Here is a 20,783-nt window from a genome sequence, read left to right as displayed (position 1 = left end):
AAACATTTCCCGTTTTTACAGAATGAAGTACAGTGGTCCCTCTACTTAAGAACTTAATTCGTTCCGTGACCAGGTTCTTAAGTAGAAAAGTTTATAAGTAGAAGCAATTTTTCCCATAGGAATCAACGTAAAAGCAAATAATGTGTGCAAACCCCATTAGGAAAGAAATAAAAGCTCGGAATTTGGGTGGGAGGAGGAGGAAGAAGAGGAGGAGGAGGAGGCCAGTTGCTGCCAAAAGAAGAAGGTGAGGGGAGGAGAATCAAAAAAATCCAAAACTTTAAGGCTTTTTTTTTAAAAAAAGAGGGACTCTGGGGCGAGGCTTAGAGAAAGGAAAACGCTCCGTTTGCTCTGGGCTGCCGAAGCCTCCTTAAGCGCCACCGAAAGGCTCCGCTGGCAGAACAGATGGCTGGGATCAAAGGGGGAAGGGCAGGAAACTGGCCGGGCCTTTATGCTGCTCTCAAATTTCCTGGGAAATTTTTCCGGGCTCGGGTTCTTAAGTAGAAAGTGGTTCTTGAGAAGAGGCAAAAAAATCCTGAGCACCCGGTTCTCATCCAGAAAAGTGCTTGGGCAGAGGTGCTCTCAGGTAGAGGGGCCACTGTCCATAGAACATCTTACATTCCTAAGATGGTGAAGCCTTGTTGGACCAAACCGATTTTCAACAGGAGGCTTAATAGAAAGCACGTCAGCTGCTTGTAGCAAGATTGGGAAAATACAGTTGATATAATTAGGGGGAGGATCTAGGCAGAAGACCTGGACACCTATGACCTGTGCAAGAGGTGGCTCCTGTCGGGAGGTCTAAATAGGCTGGACAAATGGCCGGCTGAGCCACAGCACAGAACTCCTGGAAAGCACCAGCCCCGCTAAGAGGCCGATCCACGGACAGCCACGCCACTGGACTGAGCGCAGCCCCCCCTGCTGCCCACGTGCCCCCCCTCAAGCAGGCGCTGTGGGCCGAGAACCTTGGTCAAAACAGGTGTGGGGGAGGGGGGGAGGACACATAAAGGGAACGGAAGGGCCAAAAGCTACGTACCGCACTTCATCAAACAGGCTGCTCATTTCCCCCACCAGGCGCTGGTTTTCCTGCTCAAACTGGGGGGGTCGGGGGGGGGAAGGGAGAAAGGCAAAGGTGAGAAAGGCAATTTAAGGCTCGGTTCCAACGGACCCTCCCTGTGAAAAAGTCTTAAAAGACCCCCTTTGCCAGGACTCGGGCGTTGAGAGCTTCCCCAGTCCCTGTGCCGTGTTGCAGGTGTGGGAGGCCCTGGGGGGGGGGGAGGAGGGGGGGCATGCGAGGGGTCTCAGAATGGGGGAGGTCTGAATTCAGGGCTCTCCGTCTATATCCGCCTTCTTCCAAGATTAAAAATATCTGCCCGGCAATTTCTGAGCGAGAGTCCTGGGACCGAGTTATTTGGGGGTGGGGGGGAGGAAGAATTATTTCTATATTCAAGGTGAAACCACTACGAACGCAGCAGAAATACACCTGAGAAGATTTGCAAAGCATTTGTGTGGCCCAAGGTCAGATACGGGGCCAGGGGGGCAGAGGAGAAAATCCTAGCGGCCTCCAGGCAAATAATTGCACCTGAGCCCGGTCTCCACATTCCTACTGAGAAAGACGGACTACAATTCCCCAGGCCTCCTGAGGCTGGACCTTCGCGGGAGGGGGGGGAGAGAGGAGGGGGGCTGCCCAGCGTGCAAGCAGCGGTCAGGCGGCCTGGGGGGGCGGGAGCTGAAGATCCACCCTGCAAAAATCGAAGGGGGGGGTCCAGCTCCTGCAGGACCAACATTTGCGCAGGGCCAGGCCTCTCCCCGCCCCCCCTGCCGAGAGAGGGGGGGAAGGAGAGGGGGAGAGAGCATGCAGATGGCCTCTGTGTGGTCTCCCAGACTGCCTGGCCAAGGAGAGGGCCCCTGGCGAGGTCTCCCTGTTTGAGAGAGCCTTTGCTTCCTAGCAGCTCAAGAGGAAAAGGCGGGATTACCATCTGGATTTCTTCCGGGGAAAGCTCCTCCTCTCCTCTGCTGTCCGGACCGAGACCAAGTCCAGCCTGCCCGTCCACCAGGCTCCTCTCTGCAAAAGGAAACAAAGATGAGGAGGGGGAGGGGGAGGGGGGAGGAAGAGGAGCGGGAGGGGGAGGCCCCAGCTGGCAAGGCCCATTGGACGTGGAGGGAAGCTGCACAATTCTGCTTCTCTGCAGCTGCCGGGGCAGAGACCCCCCTCCAGCAGGGGAAGTGGGGGACGGGGCCCCACAGAGGGAGGGTCGGCAGTGAGGCTGGAGCCCACGAGAGACCCCCCCTCGCTCTCAGGCAACGGGCTGTAAAGGCAGCACAAGGACCAGTGGACGGTTTTTATCCTCCAGTCCTTCAAGGGCAAATGCCCCCCACCCCCCATCAGAACCTAGAGGAAGGACCCCCCCCGCCCCCCCCTCCACCTTCTAGGGCACTGGGAGCCTTTGGGGGTGTTGTGAGCGCCCAGCACCTCGGCTGCTGCCTTCCTGAGTGGGTCTTCCTTCCAACTCTTCAGCAGGGGGAGAGGGAGGGGCGGGAGGGGGGGGCGGGAAGGAGGGGGGGAGGCAGCTCTTCCGTCCCTGTCCCGGACTCTCTCCCGGCCAGGGGGGCCGACGGAGGGCTGTGCTCGGGCTCTAGCCTGGACCTGAAGGAAGAAGACGGCAGAGGTCAACAACCGAGGAGGCCGCTCTCCCCCTCCCCACCGCCCCCCTTCTCTCTCTCACACACACACACACAAGTCGTGTGCCCTACTCTGCTCACCACTCTCCCAGCAGCAGTGGGTGCAATCGGTCAGCCCCCCCCCTCCAAGAACAGCGACACAGACAGCCCGCCTCCTGGGAGACGGACAGGACGACGCCATGGCCGGCATTTGGGCCACCTCCAGCCGCTCTCCTCCAGGGGCCTCCCTCGCCAGGTGCCCTCAGTGGGGAGAGGGCTTCTCCCTTGAAAGCACCACTCCGGAGGGGGGGGGAGAGGCCCTCCCAGGAAAGCCAATTTCACCTCCATGGGGGGGACAGGAGACCCCCCCCCCGTCTGCCAGACAGTCTTTTGGTCAGTTGGCCCTTGTAACGGCCGGCATGACCTCCCCGAACTCTCCTCCCACGCCAAGTCTTTCCAGGCTAGTTAGGGTCTTGCTTGTACTGACAGGAGTCGTGCCTGAATTGCCCCCCCCCCCTTTAGTGGTGGTCGGATGAGAACTGTCAATCATACGGCCACTGTCATGAACACAGATGTGTCGGGTGAACTGGACGGAGCCAAAGGTTCCTCAGGAATCTTCTTTGAGGGCCTGAAAGGGGATTCACTCGTTTTGCCTTCTGGGCAATTATTTTTCCCCCACTTCATGGGTGTTTTTGCCAAAATGAGAGCAAGGAAGAAGGAACAATTCATAGATATTGGATGCTGGTTGGCTGGTCGGTTATTGCCACCCAGAAATTTAAGTATCTTCAATATTATTTTAGAAATTGAAAACCTGTAGCCCTTTCCAGCAATGTGCGATTATATCTCTCCCACCCTCTCTCTCACACACACACACACACACATGCACACGCACTTCTCCAGGAAAAGCAACTTTGGGGGCCCAGGTTCTGAGCAGGATGTGGAAACTCCCCATTTCTAGAGAGGGTGAAAGAGTTTGTTCTCTCTCCCTGCAAGGTCACCTCAGCTGGGGGGGGGGGGCTCGCTACCCTCCTGGTTAGTGGTGCTGCTGCAGGGGGCAATTGTAGTGGCCACTTCCGCACAGGATATCCCCCCCCCCTCCAGTGCTGAGGGTGCAGCCCACCCAGTAATCCCAAAACACAACAATACAAATTAAGCTGCCACTCTGTGCAAAAGGGAACTCAAGGGAAAGCGGAGTGAGCCCCGGGTGTGTGTGTGTGTGTGTGTGTGTGTGTGTGTGTGTGTGTGTGTCGGGATCTATGTGGACTTCTGAGTAAGTTTAAAGAAGAAACACTTGCGATGCTTAAGTTCACCTGACATTACGGAAAGCTCCAGAACCAACACTGGAAGCAAATCGGGTGTTTCCCCCCCCCCAAAAGCCCAAGAAGACCTTTGCAGGGAAACTGACCAGACCTTCTTCCCACGCAGGAGGAGGAGGAGTAAGAGCAGCCTCACTTACAATCTCTTTTTGTCCACCACGCGCTTGACCCGGATGGCTCTTTGCTCCGAGTAAAGCCGGCACACTCCTGCAAAAGAGAGAAGAACATTGTCCTAAAATGCGAATTCCAGGTATACAGACATATACATGTACATATTTACATATACGCTCCTCCCATGTGCCAGGATGACTTGACAAAATAAATAAATAAATCACACATAGCCCTTCCCTGGTACAAGCTGATAAGGAGGCGAGCCTATAGAGGCTAAGGTCACTGCCTCACAAGGCAGAGGCCCAGGTTCAAATCCCAGTAAGGGTATGGCTGCCTGACCAGAGCAAATAAGCTCAAAATAGATCTATCGTAGTCTCTCTTTTCATTATCAGCAAAAATATGTTACACACATACACACCACGTATATAAATCTAGGGAATTCTGGGAGTTGAAGCTGACACATCTCAAAGTGGCCTAGTGTCCAAACTGAACTGTGATTACCAGCTCTCTATCCTAGGGGAACTGTCTTGTGTTGTCAAATTTACTGCCAACTTTATGACATGCCCGCCTCTCTCTCTCTCTCTTTGAAAAATGGCTTACACCAAAGAGCAGCTTCCTCCACAGTATTCCTGATTTATAAATCATGGTTACATTTCTCTTTTGTAGCAATCTTTAACAATGAAGTAAACCAAGTTCTTATATATAAAAAAACTGACCTCAATTTGTTCATTTAAATTATTCTTTTCTATGTCTCATTTTAAGCATAACCACAGTAAATCCTCCCAGACCTGATCATTTATGTATCTTTTATTACAAAACATTTAAACATTTACTATCATTTCCAAATCTATTTGCGATAATGGCTAAGTGGCTAAATCTTTGGGCTAAAAATAACTTGCCTAGGTATTGCTGACCAGCAATGTTTTGGATATTGGGACAATGCTGAAGTAAGTTACCTTGTTCAGTAAGAGTTACTGCAATAATATGCAATAGGAAATACACTGAGAATTTTAAAAGCCTCATTGCCTTTCCCTAGTTCTAAAATTAATGAAATAGTTTGAGATTGCTGAAAAAAAGGTTTGGTGCATAAATGGGTGTAAAATTTGTTTATCTTTTCTTTTTGACAGCAGCAAGAAAATGGCTAGTTCAATATTATGGATGTGACTCTGTTACGTCAATTTTTTACCTTATTTGTCGGAAAGAAGATGAATTATTTCAGGAATTGAATGATCATGTGCCACCCAAGCCATTTTCAACTCCTAGTGACTACACCGGTAGAGTTCTAGATTTAGGAGGCATTATTAAAAATTTAAAATGCTTCTGAAATGAAAGGTTTCAAATATTGTCCTGGGTTTTTCCCCCTGGCTCACTATTATCCGTGAGCGTTTGTGTGCTACTCCGCTGCCACTGAGCGCCCAGCTCAAGGTCCGTAGAAACCACCACCCGCCAGGCTGAGTCGGTCCTTCCAGGAAATTGGCCGGCGCCTCCTTTCCCGCTGGTGGAGGACTTGCTTCCCCACTGGCCCTGAAAATGAAGTGGTCACAAGAGCAGAGACGCATTTTGCAAAACATATAAACACAAGTACTGTTATTTCAAGAAAGAAAACTCCAGATACTTTTTAAATAGTCTGCAATGAAATCCAACACAGTTTCTCGGTGCTGCTTCACCTGTGGGGAACGGATGTCCTTGTGGGCTGAAACGAAGAGACATGCCGGGTCATCTTTCTCCCCAGAAGAAGAGCCCCCCTCCCTCCCTCCGCCCGCCCGCCCGGCCAAAGCCGCAGAGGGCCGCTCAAGTTACCTTCCGCTCTGAGCTGCTGAATGGCCTCGGCACAGGTTCTCATGAAGGTCTGGGCGTCTTGGTCAATCTGGTCTCGATCGGTGTCGGACATTCGCACATACTCAGACATCAGGTGGCTGGGAAAACAGTGCATAGTTCGACGACTGTTCAAGGGGGGGCAAAGGCTCGGGACAACGCGGTGCTTCTCACCATCTTTGGAAAAGGACCAACGTGAATGTCTGCTATAAACGGTTGATTTCCTGCCCCAGAGCGACTCTTAGCACAAGGCCCAACTCAGCCGTAATAAGGAGGGTCTTCGTTGGAGTGAAGGGAAGAAGAGAGGGACCGAGGCGTAAACCTCCTTGTTCTAAAGGATTTCTCACACTTCTGCTCCGATTTTGTGACATTTGTTTACCTGACACAATAAAGGCCTATTGAAGTGATCAGAGTTAGCAGAATTCACATGAGCTAGTGGCGTGTTTATTTATGCACTTTTGGGACCCTGCAAGTAGAACAGTCAAGGGGAAACCAGGGGCTCCTGTATGTTACAGTCCCAGCCCCCCCCCCCCTGAATACTACGCGTCCTGATGCTTTTATTGCCATTGCAGGAGCCTCACACAGAAAGGGGGGCAGCCACATCTTAAAATGCCCCCAAGCATCAGCTGGGATTCAGCCCTTAGTGTAAACCCCACCCCCCCACCCCCACCCCCCCGTTTACAGCCTATAAACCTTCCTTGTCCTGCTCTAAGGGTAATTAGGCTTCGCACTAAAGCCACTCAACTCCGAGTCAGACTGGGAAACTGGCGGGGGGGGGGGCATTGATTTATACATATATTTTCTCACCATTGACATTTTTTCAAACATGACACTTGCCTATAAGCATTAATGTAATCCTTCCGGTGCTGCAGAAGGAAGTCTTTGAGTTTCCCAATGTTATTAACCTAAAATGAGCAAATAGTAAAAAAAAAAAAAAAAAAGATTAACAGAGTTGGGAGGAGCCTTGGAGGCCATCTAGTCCAAACCCCCACCCCACCCCACCCCCAGCCAAGCAGGAGACCCTCTGGCCCCATTCCTGACAACCTCCGGAGGCAACTTCTGTCCCATGGGATTGGCATTGCTCTCACCAGGGTCAGAAAGTTCCTCCTCATTTCTAGATCGAATCTCTCCTTGGTCAGCTTCCATCCATTGTTCCCTGTCTGCCCTTCCGGTGCTTTGCAGAATAGCTTGACCCCTCGAATGTTGGAAGGCCACCCTCTTGTCTCCCCTGGCCCTTCTCTTCGCCAGACCAGCCACGCCCGCCGGTCTTCATAAGGTTTTAGCCTCCATCCTGCCTGCTCTTCTCCACACTCTTTCTAGAGTCTCAACGTCCTTTTTAAAGCCCACTGACCAAAACTGGACAGAGTGCTCTATGCGTGGCCTTACTAAGGCTTCACAGGGCGGCATTAGTGCCTGACGTGATCTTGAATGTATCCCTCTGTCAACGCCACTTAGGATGGCAAGGGCCTTTTTGCCTGCGGCCACACGTGGTTGGCCCCTATTTAACTGGTTGTCCACTCACATCCCTCTGAGATCCCTCTGGGAGTTACTGCTAGTAAGAAGGCTGGTTCCACCCAATCTGTGGGTGTACTTTTCATTCATTCATTCATTCATTCATTCATTCATTCATTCATTCATTCATTCATTCATTCATTCTGTCCAATACACAATACACGTTGAAGAGAATAGACATGTAGTGATATATATAAAGAAAAGGGGAGAAGAAAAGATATAAAAATAGGGGAGGAGATATATGAAAGGAAGAAAAGACATAGGAGATAAAGGCGAGACAACTGGACAGGGGACGGATGGCACGCTGGTGCACTTATGGACGCCCCTTACTGACCTCTTAGGACTCTGGAGAGGTCTTTTCTCGCCTGGGTGTAGGACTTTCCTTGAATTCCATATTTCCACTTAATCGTGTAAATAACAGATTTCTCTGTGTGCGCAATTCCTTGCAGTGCAGACCGCACGGCCCCTGTCGCCTGCCCTCGGCCCTCCAGGCCCCTTCTTCCGACTTTGCCCCAAACCAGTTCGGGGGTTAGGGCAAGACCCCACCCAGCAGGTGGGGGGAAGAGGACACGGAGGGAGAGAGAGTCGGCAGCACAGGGGCAGGGCCGAGGGTTCAAGGGGAGGGAAGCCTCTCCCAGGGTCTCTCGCTTTGGTTGGCCCAGGACGAGCCCCCCACCCCCTGGACTTCCACTGAAAAGGCCCCCAAGAGGAACAGTGTCCACAGCACCCAAGGCCTATAGACACACCACTGCTGCCCCACTGCTTCACAACCCCCCCCTCCCTCCCTCTCTCTAGGCGCTCTGCAGAGAGTCTCAGCCTCGGGGCCCCTGCAATCCGGGCCCTCCCCTGCCCCACCCCGGAAGGGTTAATGTCTCACGTCCCAGATCAAGTCGCCTTTTTTTACATGCTCCTGGATTGTTCTGCCTCGTTGGGAAATATCTGGAAACACGTATTGCAATTCAAATAATATAGTATAACTTCCAAATAAAGATTTTCACTGCCAATTAAAAAGTGCCCCCCCATGTCAGCCATACGTCAAGATAGCAAGTTAATTAGACCCCAATTTATTCACCCGACTAGAAATACTTTCCCCTCCAGATTCTCCAAACCCACGTTGCCCCGAAGGCCACGATGGCGGAGGCCACAGAAATGGCGCCCAGGCTCAGCTTGAGGAAGAGGAGGGGACCAGGCCACCCTCCGCTCACCTGCCGCCCGCCCGTCTAGAAGAGTCAGGGCAGAGGGGGAGGGGCCACGCACGCACTCATGCACACACGCAGGCGTGGCCTTCCTCCTCCCCCTTCTGTGTCCTCGCCTCTGCGGGGGGGGGGGTGAGGAGGAGGAGGAGGAGACCAAGGTGGCCCGGAGGGAGGGAGGGAGGAAGCCTGACTTTGGCCCTCTGGGGCCCCTCCCCCTTGGGAAGGAGTCAGGAGCCCCCCTCCCCCACCCAAAGTGCTGCTCCCCCTCCTCCTGCTCTGCGGCCCTTTTTAACCCTGCCCAGGTCACTCTTGAAGGCGGCATCCGGCCAGTCGGCTGGGGTCAACCCCTTGCTTCTGAGTAAGCTACCTGAGCTCAGGAACGCCAGTCCCAAGTTTACTGCACTACTTGATTAGGGTCTCCACCCACCAAGGGCTGCGAGGAGCTTTCCTTCCTCCCTACAGAGTTGAGGCCATCAGTGACCGCTGCTGCGCCATACAAGCCGGACCCAGGGACGGGCAGGGGCACATCCTCCCTCTCAATAATATAAGACACATCTGATTTTGATAATATTCCCCTTTTTTGTTTTATTGCCCAACTCTAATCAGAACTTCAGTTAATATTTATATTTTCACACAACGATCCAAAACCTCACAAAATGCAACACAAAAGCAGCTGTGAGAAATGCTAAGAAGATGATTATTTTTTTTAAGAAATAGGCAAAATACATGTTTATTGAAATTGACTTTGTACTGATTAAATACACTTGATTTACAACAATTCTCAATTACTAAATTAAATTTTATTTCTGCTCTTCCATAAATATATCCTAGTTTCTTTTTACTCCCAATAAATTACATTTCCATTTATTTCTTTCCCTTTCCATTTGTTCTTAATACATTTAGAACCCCATCAAGTACCGTAAACAAAATGATGGTGATTTGTGAAGCTGACCTCTCCCCCCCCCCCCCAAACTTCCCTCTGACCACATGAAACGCCCATTAGGGGAAAGACTTGATTGGAAGAGATTTTTCTTTAAATAAAACAACCGCTTGGCTCTATGAATGCTCTCCTCAAGGTAGGTCCATCCGCATGAGGCGTGAGATTACTTTTGGGTGCCTGGGTCTTTCGTGGGGGAAGGGCAACTCTTGTCCGGTGGGCACCTGGGCTTCACTCCTGGGAGTCTAAGCGTTTTGGGTGCTGGAGGGGCTCCCGTTCCCCAAGCTCTCCATTCTTGAGCTCTTTGGCGCTTGGGGGGGGGGGGCGCGTGGGTGGAAACAAAGGCAGAACTGATGAAAGTTGGCCTGTTTTGATTGGCATGCAATGGTAATTGACGTTGGCTGCCATCGCAATCCTGCTAAATTCTCAGCAATCTGAAGGCCAGTGGCTAAAGGGGGCATTTTTCTTGGCCATTCCTATCAAGACATTGGGGTGGGGGTGGAGGTCACCCGGGACCAGAGGTTCAGGACCCCAACATGCCCGGGAAGCTTCTCCACACACACACACACACACCGGTCAGAACGTGGGACCCTGCCTGGCGAGAGAGAGGGTCTCTGCCCTCAGGCCCAGGGGGCTGACCACTCTCCGTGGCCATTTGTAAAACGTCTACAGAAGCATCAGCCAGAGACGGAGGCAGCAGCGGCCGGTGGGAAAGCAGCCCCTCCCCCAAGGCTTCTCTTCCTCCTCCTCCTCTTCCTCCTCCTCCTCCTCCTCTTCCTCCTCCTCCTCCTCTTCCTCCTCCTCCTCCTCCTCTTCCTCCTCCTCCTCCTCTTCCTCCTCCTCCTCCTCTTCCTCCTCCTCCTCTTCCTCCTCCTCCTCCTCCAGCCCAACGAGGGCTCAGCAGCTGGGGGTCTTGGGAAAAGCCTCCTCAGCCCCCACAGGGGCAAAAGGGGATTCGGACGACACCCACAAACTCTCGGGTCCTGCTCACCCTCCCTGGGGCACAAGGAAGAAACAGGGCTGGGGGGCTAATTATGCTTCATGGACCTGTGAGTCCACTGTGCCAAACAGTTAGGGCTGCTCCATCCCCCCCCCGCCCCGTAGGACTGCTTCCTCTGGGGGCTCCTGGCCTGTTTCCCTCCTGGTCCCACCAGAGGCCCCTCCCTCCATATGGGGGTGGGGGGTGGGGGGGGAGAAGGGTGCCAAAGGACTCACTGGGAGGAACAGCTACCGTTTCCCAACAGCCTCCAAGGGACGCCCCGTGAGGAAGGCAGGGAAATGCCCAGCTCGCTCTCCCACAGCCCCCCATCCCATCCCAGCCCTTTAAGGCTAGAGAGGCCATGCAGGCTGACCCATCATGGCCCACCTACCCCCCCGACCTTCTCATTGCCCACCACCCTTGCGCCCCCCACCCTTGCGCCCCCCACCCTTGCGCCCCCCTCCTCTGCACACCTCAAGGGGGCCGGAAAGGAGAAACACCGCAGCAGGGGGGGGGCATCACCAGAGCCCTCCGGTTGCGCCTGAATGAGCCCATTCCTCTTATATTGTGCACCAGCAGAGGCTGCAGTTTCAGCAAATGGGGACAGGAAAACCATATCGGGTTGAAAATGGGGGGGGGGGGATTAAAGGGAAAAAAGAAGCCAACACCCCAAAGTCCCCCTCTGATAGCTGCTTCCATCTCTTTCCCGAGGGATTGCGCAAGAGTTTCCAAGATCCAAAAACCTGGTAGCAAAATGAACCCACAAATAAACAACCCACCAACCCAGGCACTCTAAATACAGCGGGACGACTACGCAAATTCCTCTTCCAGGCGCTGGGTGGTGGGGGGTCTAGAGACGGAGCCCCCCCCCCTGCCCATTCCCTGCTGCTTTGGCTGCTTTGGTCTCCGGCCTGCTCCAGAGTTTGAGAAGGTAATTGGACTCAGCCTGCAATTAGGGGATTAGACCCAGGTGGCCCCTCCTGGGGAAGGAAGGGGGGCAGCAATGCCCGGCTTGCATCCACCCCTCCCTCCCTCCCTCCCTCCCTCGGGTGATTGATTGCTGTAAGGTCAGACTTTCCAAAATATACTTTCATCTGCTAAACGGTTTCTTGGAATCCCCAGGGCAGGGAGACCCTCCACAACTGGGGCTTTGAGCCCCTGCAGCCTATCAGATCTCCCTCTGAATGGAAGCAAGCAGCCCCTTCTCTGCTATCGCATACAGGCGGGAGGGTCAATGGCTCCATTCCACCTGGTTTCACAATTGCCCCCTTTTAAAAAAAAAAAATAGCTGAAGCAGGGCCAGGGCTGCCGTGTGCCCCCCCCCCCCGGACACTGCCGCCTGCCTGCAGAAATGCCCACGGAAGCCAGCGGCCGAGGGGTGTGTGTGTGCCACAGCCAGAGAGAGGGAGGGATCCAAAGCCAACAGGGGGTCAATGTTGGAAGGGCAGGGCTTCCTCCTGGTGCTCCACTCGGGTGGGGAAGAGCTCCGTGGCTCAAGAGGGCCCACGTATCTTCCTCTGGCCACGCTGCAAAGAGGGGAATGTGCTGAAGGACCCGCATCACTGCCCCTCCGGTGGGGGGGGGGTAGAGGGAGGGAAGAGAGGAATGACTCTCATACACCCCCCCCCCCCCACACACAAACCCCTAAGTTTTAAGACATCGTTTGTCTTTAGGTGACACAGAAAAGAATCCATTCAAGCAAACCAACTTCAGTCCTGAAGAGGCTCACGTTGTCTCCCTGTCACCACTATTTTATGCTGAAACTGAAAATAGTCTCCACAATTCAGAGGGACCAAATTATTATTTGTATATTCCTCATATTTTTCCTCCAAATCAAAAATATTGAATTTCCATTCTAGAACTAATATATTAAATCTACAGTGCTCAAAAGAAAATAAAGGAAACGCTTAAACAACACCATATACCGTAACTCCAAGTCAACGAAACCTCTGTGAACTCAAACTGTCCACCTAGGAAGCAACATTGATGGACAGTCCATTCCACAGTGAGGAGGCTTCATTCCTTCAGATCTAGGGTGGGTTCTTTGGAGGGCTCCCTTTGGGGGTTTTGAGCAGTGTAGTTTTCGAGGGGACTCACCAACCTCTTCTACACTGCCCACCGTTTCTAGCATAAAGGAAATATCCCAACATTATCAACCAGCTTTCTATCAAAATACAGCAAGGCAGATTCAACCCATCCACACGGAATGGACAAGAACATTCAAACAGATCAATTCTACTGATCCTATGCATTAATACATCTGAACTGGACAGCCGATGCGCATGGGCAAGGAAGTAAGGCTGAAATTAATGTCAATCACATGCTGTTTGGTAAACGAACGGTCTTCCTGGCAGACTTTAATTCCTCTGGGGTTCTTCACCCGGAGAGCTCACTGCCCCCCCACAGCCCCCACCCCATAGCGACCCAGAGCTATGTAAGGCAACTGATTCTACTGAGTCCAGGGGGTGAAGGTGCTGGATTAGAAACTGGGGACCGGGGGGGGGGGGGGGGGAATTCTAGTCCAGTCATGAAAACTGGCCGGTTGACCCTTGGACCAGTTCCTCTCCTTCAGCCCAGCCCACCTCAGAGGGGAAAACAGAAGGAAGAAGCAAAATTAGATACCTTGAGTTAAAGAGAAAGGCAGGACATGCAGAAATTGCTTTCTCACTCAGGTGAATTGGCTTGGGGAAAAGCATGCATGATACACCTGGACACGGTGGGAGGTTGCTACCTGCGGAATGCCAGAATGGTATACAAAATGGCAGCAAGGTGACCCTCTCCTTAAGTGGGGAGAAACCCATGAGAGCAGCATGAATCCACTCCACGGGCCCCACACTTAGCCAGAGGCTTTGGGGAGGGGAGGACGGTGACAATCCTGTTAGCCAAGGGTCACTCCTTCATAGCAGGAGATATTGTTATGAAAGAATAATGGTGGACCCTCCATTGAATGGAAACATAAAATGACAATTAAAAGATTGCTTAGGAATCATGAATCATTACTGGTAGGTGATTGTTTATGTTTATCATTTCATCACCAAAATCCCAAGAATCTTTAAAGCAGTTCTGCAGACCCGTGAGTAGCGTTCCAGCTGTGTGTTTTAATGTGGCCGTTTTTTAAAAAGGCTGCGTGGACAGGGGCTTATTTTCGAGGCCTTTATAGGGGCCAGCCAGACGTTCTGCTTGTGGGACTCCCCCAGCCTTAGACACTTAGTAAGGAGGAATAAATAGTCTGTGACGCCGCAGAGCCAAATCTACTAATTTTATTCACCAGTGGAGAAATAGGATGGTATTATCTAGAAGCAGAGAAGGAGAATACATAGGATTTAATGGATAATTTGTAGATTTGAGTTCTTAACAAAAACTGAATAGATGAAACAATTACAAAAGAAAAATAACTTCATTACTAGTCATTTCAGTTTAGAAACACTGCGTAATTTAGGAAAGTTTCAGGATCTTCTCATAAACTAATTCAAAACCCCCAACAACATTCAGATAACAAATAAGAGATAATCCAACCGGAAAAGACAGATGGTCATCCCGGGAAAACTTGTACAACTGACCACTAATATTCTTCTCGTTGAAAAAAAGAGAGAAACAACCCAATTCACTGCAGAAAACTGAATTGTTTTGTTATAAGCAGCATCCAATATTTTTCCTTACCCCTCTCAGCCCCACAAAAAGAACGTTACCTGAATAGCAAATGTCAGCTTTGTTTATTGTAAAACAAATGATAGTCTTCGGAGAGGGGCGGCATACAAATCCAAATAATCAATCAATCAATAAATAGCACTTTTGTCCTACATGCTAAAATTTGTTCTTAAACACAACTTTTTAAACAGCTCCCTGTCAAGGCCAAAAGACGAAGGAGAGGGTAGAAGTCAAAGGAACTTTCAAAGTATTAATAAGAAATCATGTAGCTTTCTTTTTTTCAGATCTTGGCAATAAAGTTTATTTTGGTATTATTTCAAGAAAATGCACATCTGTTTAATATTACAAGCCAACTGTCAACATCCTAACTGAGGTTCTAATTTAATATTTCTTTCTTTCTTGATGTTTTACCTTTAATCAATGCCTTGTGAGAGTATCAGCTTTCTATATGAAACTGTTAAATATAATGAAATGTTATTGCAGCATGTTTACAAAATCATAGTACGAGAACGTTGTATTTTTCCTCAGCCTGACCACAACTTAATTATCTGCAGGACATTCCAGCTTGCAAATGTAAACCCGGCTTCTTCAGCCATGCTAGCTACGGCCTTCTAGCGCCAGGACGACCCTGGACTCTGCACACACCACAACAGCAGGGTTTTCTTTCCAAAAAAAGAGCATGACCGCTTTAATTTTAATTAAATATTCATTTTGGTGCTAATTGGGTTGTCTTCACGCTTCCCTTTCTCGTTATCGTCCTCTGCTCACATCTGCTTGAGCTGCAAAACCAAGGACGCAGTGCGGGAATAAGTGCAGAGGTTGGTTTGAAAGTGAAGAATAAAAGCGGCAACAAGTGCCGGTCAGCACTTCACTGCCACAATTTAGCCCTTCACTGCCACAATTTCTTTTCAAACAACTTTGAAAAGACAACACTGTTAAGGGAGAACAATACAGAAATTTCAAACTCATTTAGCATGTACAAACTGCACAGCAAGATGACATTTTTCAAGTACACTTTGTGACTCAGCTCTGAAAACAACATTAACACAAAGGGACCTGGAACTGGGAAAGGTGCTTGCTATCTTCTATCCAACACTGGACAGCAGCCACACTGCCAATCTGGGGATAAATTATCTGGCCCCGACCACAGGGCTGAAATAAAAGAAAGCACTCCCCATCCAATAACAAAACCTGAATACATTTATCAAGTTTAAAAAGAGTCAGTTTCAATGCTAACTTTCATTTTATTTCTACAAAATCTCCCCTATTTTATTGTCCGTACAAAAAACAATTTGACATTTACACTAAAATAACGTTCAGAAACTCATAAAAAAAACAGAAAGCTGCATTTATTATATTTAGTTGAATGCCATGCCGCATTGCGATGCGTTGAGAAAATATTTTCCTCCCATGGAATTTTCTATAATTTAATTCAGGATAAACAAATATTGTTATATCTTTAAGGTCTATCTCCAAATATTGTAACTTTGACAGTTCTCGTCTCATTGTTTTTGAACAGTCAAATTTAAGTGAAACTTAAATAACAAAACAGTATTAACCACTGTAAAGTGGCTATCGTATTTGGAATTAGATTTGAAGATTTTGCTCAGCAAAGTATCTCAGATATTTCCTTTTATTTTTATTTTCCTTCCTTCCTTCCAGTTTACAGCTTTTCCTCCTTCACAAAACACAGAAATGTGACACGATAACAACGTAAGTGTGGAAGGTGTTCAAGAGGGACAAAAGATAAAGTTTGCCTAGAATAGAGCTTTAAAACCTAAACAAAGGCAAAGCTTGGAAGACGGTTAACAAGATGTCAACGTTGTCAGAAATTCTGGTCGTGGTAAATGGTAAGAAATGAGATCCAGCAAAAACTTTATTCTACCAAAAAAAAAACCCCAAACACATTTTCTGTTTATGAATAACCACACACACACCCCAAAATAGGAATGAATTGCTTTGTGAGCCTTTCTGTGGAACATACAAGCACAAGGAGGGCCGATGCAAACGGTCTCATTTACGGCGTTCCTCTCAACCGGCTCTCAGCCCCTCGTGGCAACGGCTTCTTCACCGTGAGAGGGGGGGGGGGGAGAGAGAGCGTGGCCCCCTTGCAAATTCAAAGGCCCTGAATGTCGGCAGGTAGAGGAGAGAAGGGCTCCAAAGGCCAAGCGGGGGGTCTCTCCCTCCCTGCTCCAAAGAAGAGACGGCAGCACCACCACCACCACCGTCTTCCAACGCACCAGCCAGGTTCGCCCACAGGACCACACGCCAAGGGACGTCCCAGTCTTGCCCGGGAGCTTCCACAAAGGAGGCCTTGTTTTATTTTGACAGTGCTTACGGGAAGCAGTGCGGGGGAGGGGGGAGGGGGGAACTACTGGTCCGCAAAGTTCTGTGGGGGGGGGGGGAAACTATTCAGCCCTCTTCTTTTTCTTTTTTTTGTGCGCCTCTTTTGCGCTGAATGTTGCCAGAAACTCTTGAGGTCCTGCTGATACATGAGTAGAGTCTGGGTCAGCAAGAGCCCCAAAGTCCGGTGCTTGTTTCATTTATTCCCAGGCAAAGTCACCCAGGCTGCTGTGTGCCCATATCGAGTAATCAACCCCCCCATCCATCCCCTCCCCTTAAAGGGAAGAAGCGCCAGGGCTCCATTCAGCTGAGGTGGGCCTGCCCCCCCCCGCTGACTCCTCCTGCCAGAGTGAAGGGGGGGGTTGCCACAGGGGTCCATCTTTGAAGACCTCCCTTAAAAGGTCCCTGAGGTCGGATCAGTCTGGATGCTCCCCGTGGATCAGCCACCCCCCCCCCCAAGGCTGAGATGCCAGGGACTGGGGACCGTGAAGAAGAAGGACCACGGGGCTGCCCCTCCTGTCAAAATCACCCCAAAACTCTAGAATTGCCAAGCCCCTCCGGACTCTCCCATTTCCTGAGAGGCTAGTGGAGCCAGAAGCCCCCCCCCCGCCCCTCCGGTGCCTCTTCCCAGGGTTCCCAGAAGCCCCCCGGACCCCAGGAGAAACGCATCGGACGCAGGCAGGATGGCAGGGAAACCAGGGAAGCCGCCAACATCAGAGATGGAAACAAAACCCGTGAAAGACGGCAGGCAGCATTGCGGTTGCAGGAGGCTTTGCCGGACGTTTGCCCCCCCTGAGGGAGGAAGCCTGGAGGTCCACCGGGAGCATCTCGGCCCACCTCCCCTTCCGCTGAAGCCAACTCTGCAGCCAGACAACCACCTCTGGCAGAACGATGAAGAATCAAACCAGGGTTATTCTGAAAAAGCCAAAGCACCACCCAGACTTTAACCACACATAGACAGGGCAGCCCCACGTGTGATCTGCAATAGAAAGAAGTCTGCAATGACGCAATGGGCCAAAATGTATACTAATCAACACTAACGCTAATGACACGGCTGCCATTATTACCCAGGTGCTGCCTGTTTTTTTACACTGCAACACAGTCTGTGGGAAAACGTTTGTTCGTGATTGACCTTAAACAAGCACCAATAATTGGAGCTACTTATTTACTCAACTCCCTTTCAATATTAAGAGGGTCCATGATATCCTTTGATACTACTCAGTGGCAAAGATTTACAAAAGTTCAATATATTGCAAAGGGATTTTTTTTCCACAGAAATATAAAATACAGATTTTCAGACACACATTACAAAAATTGTCTCCCACAATATATAAATCATAATCACATTACATGAAAGATGGAGTGAGTTGATTGTGAAATCAGAGGCTATGTAAATGTGGTTTATAAATAATAAATGAACAATAGACACTCTTTACTTTTTTCTCAATAAAATTACTGATTATGTTCTTGTTATCCACCATTTAATTGTCGCTGTTCTTGTTTGCGGCCTAATTTAATCTACTTTCAACTATGATTTGTACTGACATATTTTATTACGATCATATCTTTGGGTTATTTGTATTATTTTTTCAAATTACGTATGGCATCCTAAAAGGATAAATTATAAAAATAACTAATCCATGGTAATTCTGGATTAAACTATTTTTTCACAATACCAAAGCAAAACCTTTTTTGCCTCAAATGACGGCCAGAGAGGTCCACTGCAATTAATCCATACTGGTAAATGTTCTCTTCATAACAAGGGCTCAGACATGCTGATTTTAGCCTCCTAAAAATATAAAATAGTAAACAACCAGATAAAAACCTCCTGTTAAAAAGCGGAAAATTGACCGAAGCAGGCAGCCCTATTTTTCCCCCTGCATGGCAACTATTATTCTGGGTGGCTCTGGGTCTGGGTCTGGGCCAGGCATACAGGGGTTGGGGGCATCCGTTGAATCACGCCAACCTGCTGGGACCTTCGGTGGTGGCCTTGTGGTTGGGGGGAGGGGTGCCCATAGGAGAAGACCCATAGATCAATGGGGCGTTTCCACAGCCCTCTGAGGGAAAAACTGACTTGCTAAATGGGCCTGGTCAACGAAAGTGAGCCAGCTGAACAGAAGTCAATGTACTCAAAACAGAAACAAGTTACACAAACCAATTTCTGTCTATGCTGTATGGATTGCACAATTACTGTTCCCATACAAAGGTAACAAACCAGTCACAACAAAAATTACAGCCAAACTATTTCAAGCACCAGAAATGAATAAACAGTGCTTTTGCATTGCCACCAACTTAACGTACTGCTTAAATCTGATTGCAGAATCCAGTAACTTTATTGTTATTCTAATTTTATTTTTTTATGGCCATTTTTCTATAAGAATAATTTTAGCACATTTCCTTGCTTACGCTAGATTTTCAAAATACTGTATTCCCCATGAATAACGTATATAACAATTACGGTATTATAAGAAGTAACAATACATGTGAAAAATATGCATGATAAAGCAATTCTATTGTATTGTTTAACTTACATTGTTGTGTCAGAATAAATAGCATTTCAGTAATGAACAAATGGATGAAAGCCTGAACGAAAACTTTTTCCAGAAATCCGGCAGAGCCGCACAGCAATATGAACGTCGTCAAAGACCAAAGGAGGGTAAAATTAAAACAGAGAGGATGCAGGGCGCACCTGTTCATAAGCCACTTAAAATGGATTTTGCAAACTTAAAAGAAAGCATACAGGGAGTCCTTGACTTACGGCCACAGTTGAGGCCAAAATTTCTGTTAAAATGAGGCAATTTTGCCCCATTTTACAACCTTTCTTGTCACAGTTGTTAAGTGGAGCACTGCAGTCAACACGGTTGTTAAATGAATCTGGCTTCCCAATTAACTTTGCTGGTTAGAAAGTCACCAAAACCCCCCCACAGAAAGTGGCCGCATGATCTCGGAACACTGCAATAGCCAGACTCTGAATTTTGATCAGACGTGGCCACGGGGAGGCTCCAATTGTCATAAGTGTTAAAAAAGGCCAAGTCACATTTTCCAGTGCTGTTTTAACTTTGAATACTTTAAATGAACTGATGTAAGTCAAGGGCTATTGTAATTTTGAAAATAGCAACTAGGTAAAATTCAATTCTGCCTCCATCTGGAAACAAAATTGGCCCCTGGAAAGGCAGAAACCCAGGAAATAAAGTTTATTTATTTTATTTATTCAATTTCTTATGCCGCCCTTCTCCTTAGACTCAGGGCGGCTTACAACATGTTAGCAAGAGCACTTTTTAACAGAGCCAGCCTATGCCACCCCCCCCCCAATCCGGGTTCTCATTTGACCCATCTCGGAAGGATGGAAGGCTGAGTCAACCTTGAACCGGTGATGAGATTTGAACCACTGACCGTGTGAGGGAGGCCTAGGCAGGCCCGCGTGGGGGCAAAGGAGGGTCCTGGGGAAAGCAGGTGGAGGCTCTTCCCTCTCAGGTTGGGCAGGGGAGGGGAGGATGGGCGGTTCAGTCAAGGCCCCCCACGCCCTCCGCAGTGGCTCCCTTCATGGGCCGAGAGGGCGAGGGAGGCCTCGGCTGGGCTCCGTGGACGGGACACGGCCGGCACCACCGTGGTGCTGAAGGGCCAGCCGAGCAGGCCAGCGTCCTAGGGATGCCAAGGGTTGTGCTGGGACATGTACACGTACAGAGATGCGTGTGTGAGTGTGTTTGTGTAAAATACATAGAGATGATATATAGATAGGAATGGAATGGAGAGAGAGAGCCCCCACCCCACCCCCAATGTCTCCCGGCCTCCCCCGAAGGATCCTTCCGCTTCCCGGGGAGGGAGGGCCGCAGAGCAGGAACGGACAGGAGGCCTCTCCAAGGCCCGGGCCTCCCTCCCTTCCCTCCCTCCCTCCTTCGGGTCCGCGTCCCAAGGCCGCCCGAGAGCGCCCGCCGCCCCGCAGCCTCCACCGGGCCGAGCGGGGACGGGATTGCCTCCCCCCTCCCCTTTCCCCGCGTGGGGGGCCATGAGCGGGAGCCCCCCTCCCTCCCTCCCTCCCTCTCACTCACCACCTCGCGGGCGCGGCAGGAGAAGCCCCCCCTGGCCCGGGGGCCGCGCCTGGGCCAGAGCGGGGAGGGGGCGGGGGCGCCGTCGGCGGGGGGGGCTCCTCCGGGGGGGACGCCCAGCGCCTTGTTGCGCGTCTTCACCGTCTTCACCGAGGCCTTGAACAGCGCCGTGATGTCCGCCGCCGCCGCCGCCATGACGGACGGGAGGGAGGGGCGGGGAAGGGG

The 20,783-nt window shown here is 50.1% G+C and overlaps 1 protein-coding gene across 1 annotated transcript in view; it reads right to left on the bottom strand.

Moving 5' to 3' along the window:
* The window catches only part of STX18 (syntaxin 18), a 22,895-nt gene extending 2,112 nt beyond the window's left edge, over positions 1-20,783 (bottom strand). The window contains exons 1-9 of the mRNA XM_070758128.1: positions 20,562-20,783; positions 6,735-6,802; positions 5,883-5,998; positions 5,698-5,775; positions 4,112-4,178; positions 2,568-2,641; positions 2,468-2,524; positions 1,971-2,059; positions 1,031-1,089 (exon numbers count right to left, since the gene is read on the bottom strand). Coding sequence (XP_070614229.1) covers positions 1,031-1,089; positions 1,971-2,059; positions 2,468-2,524; positions 2,568-2,641; positions 4,112-4,178; positions 5,698-5,775; positions 5,883-5,998; positions 6,735-6,802; positions 20,562-20,753 — 800 coding nt within the window. The 5' untranslated portion in view covers positions 20,754-20,783. The remainder of the gene's footprint in view (positions 1-1,030; positions 1,090-1,970; positions 2,060-2,467; positions 2,525-2,567; positions 2,642-4,111; positions 4,179-5,697; positions 5,776-5,882; positions 5,999-6,734; positions 6,803-20,561) is intronic.

Source organism: Erythrolamprus reginae, chromosome 7 (genome assembly GCF_031021105.1).
Source record: "Erythrolamprus reginae isolate rEryReg1 chromosome 7, rEryReg1.hap1, whole genome shotgun sequence".
NCBI lineage: Eukaryota > Metazoa > Chordata > Lepidosauria > Squamata > Dipsadidae > Erythrolamprus > Erythrolamprus reginae.
This window is presented reverse-complemented; position numbering and strand designations above follow the sequence as displayed.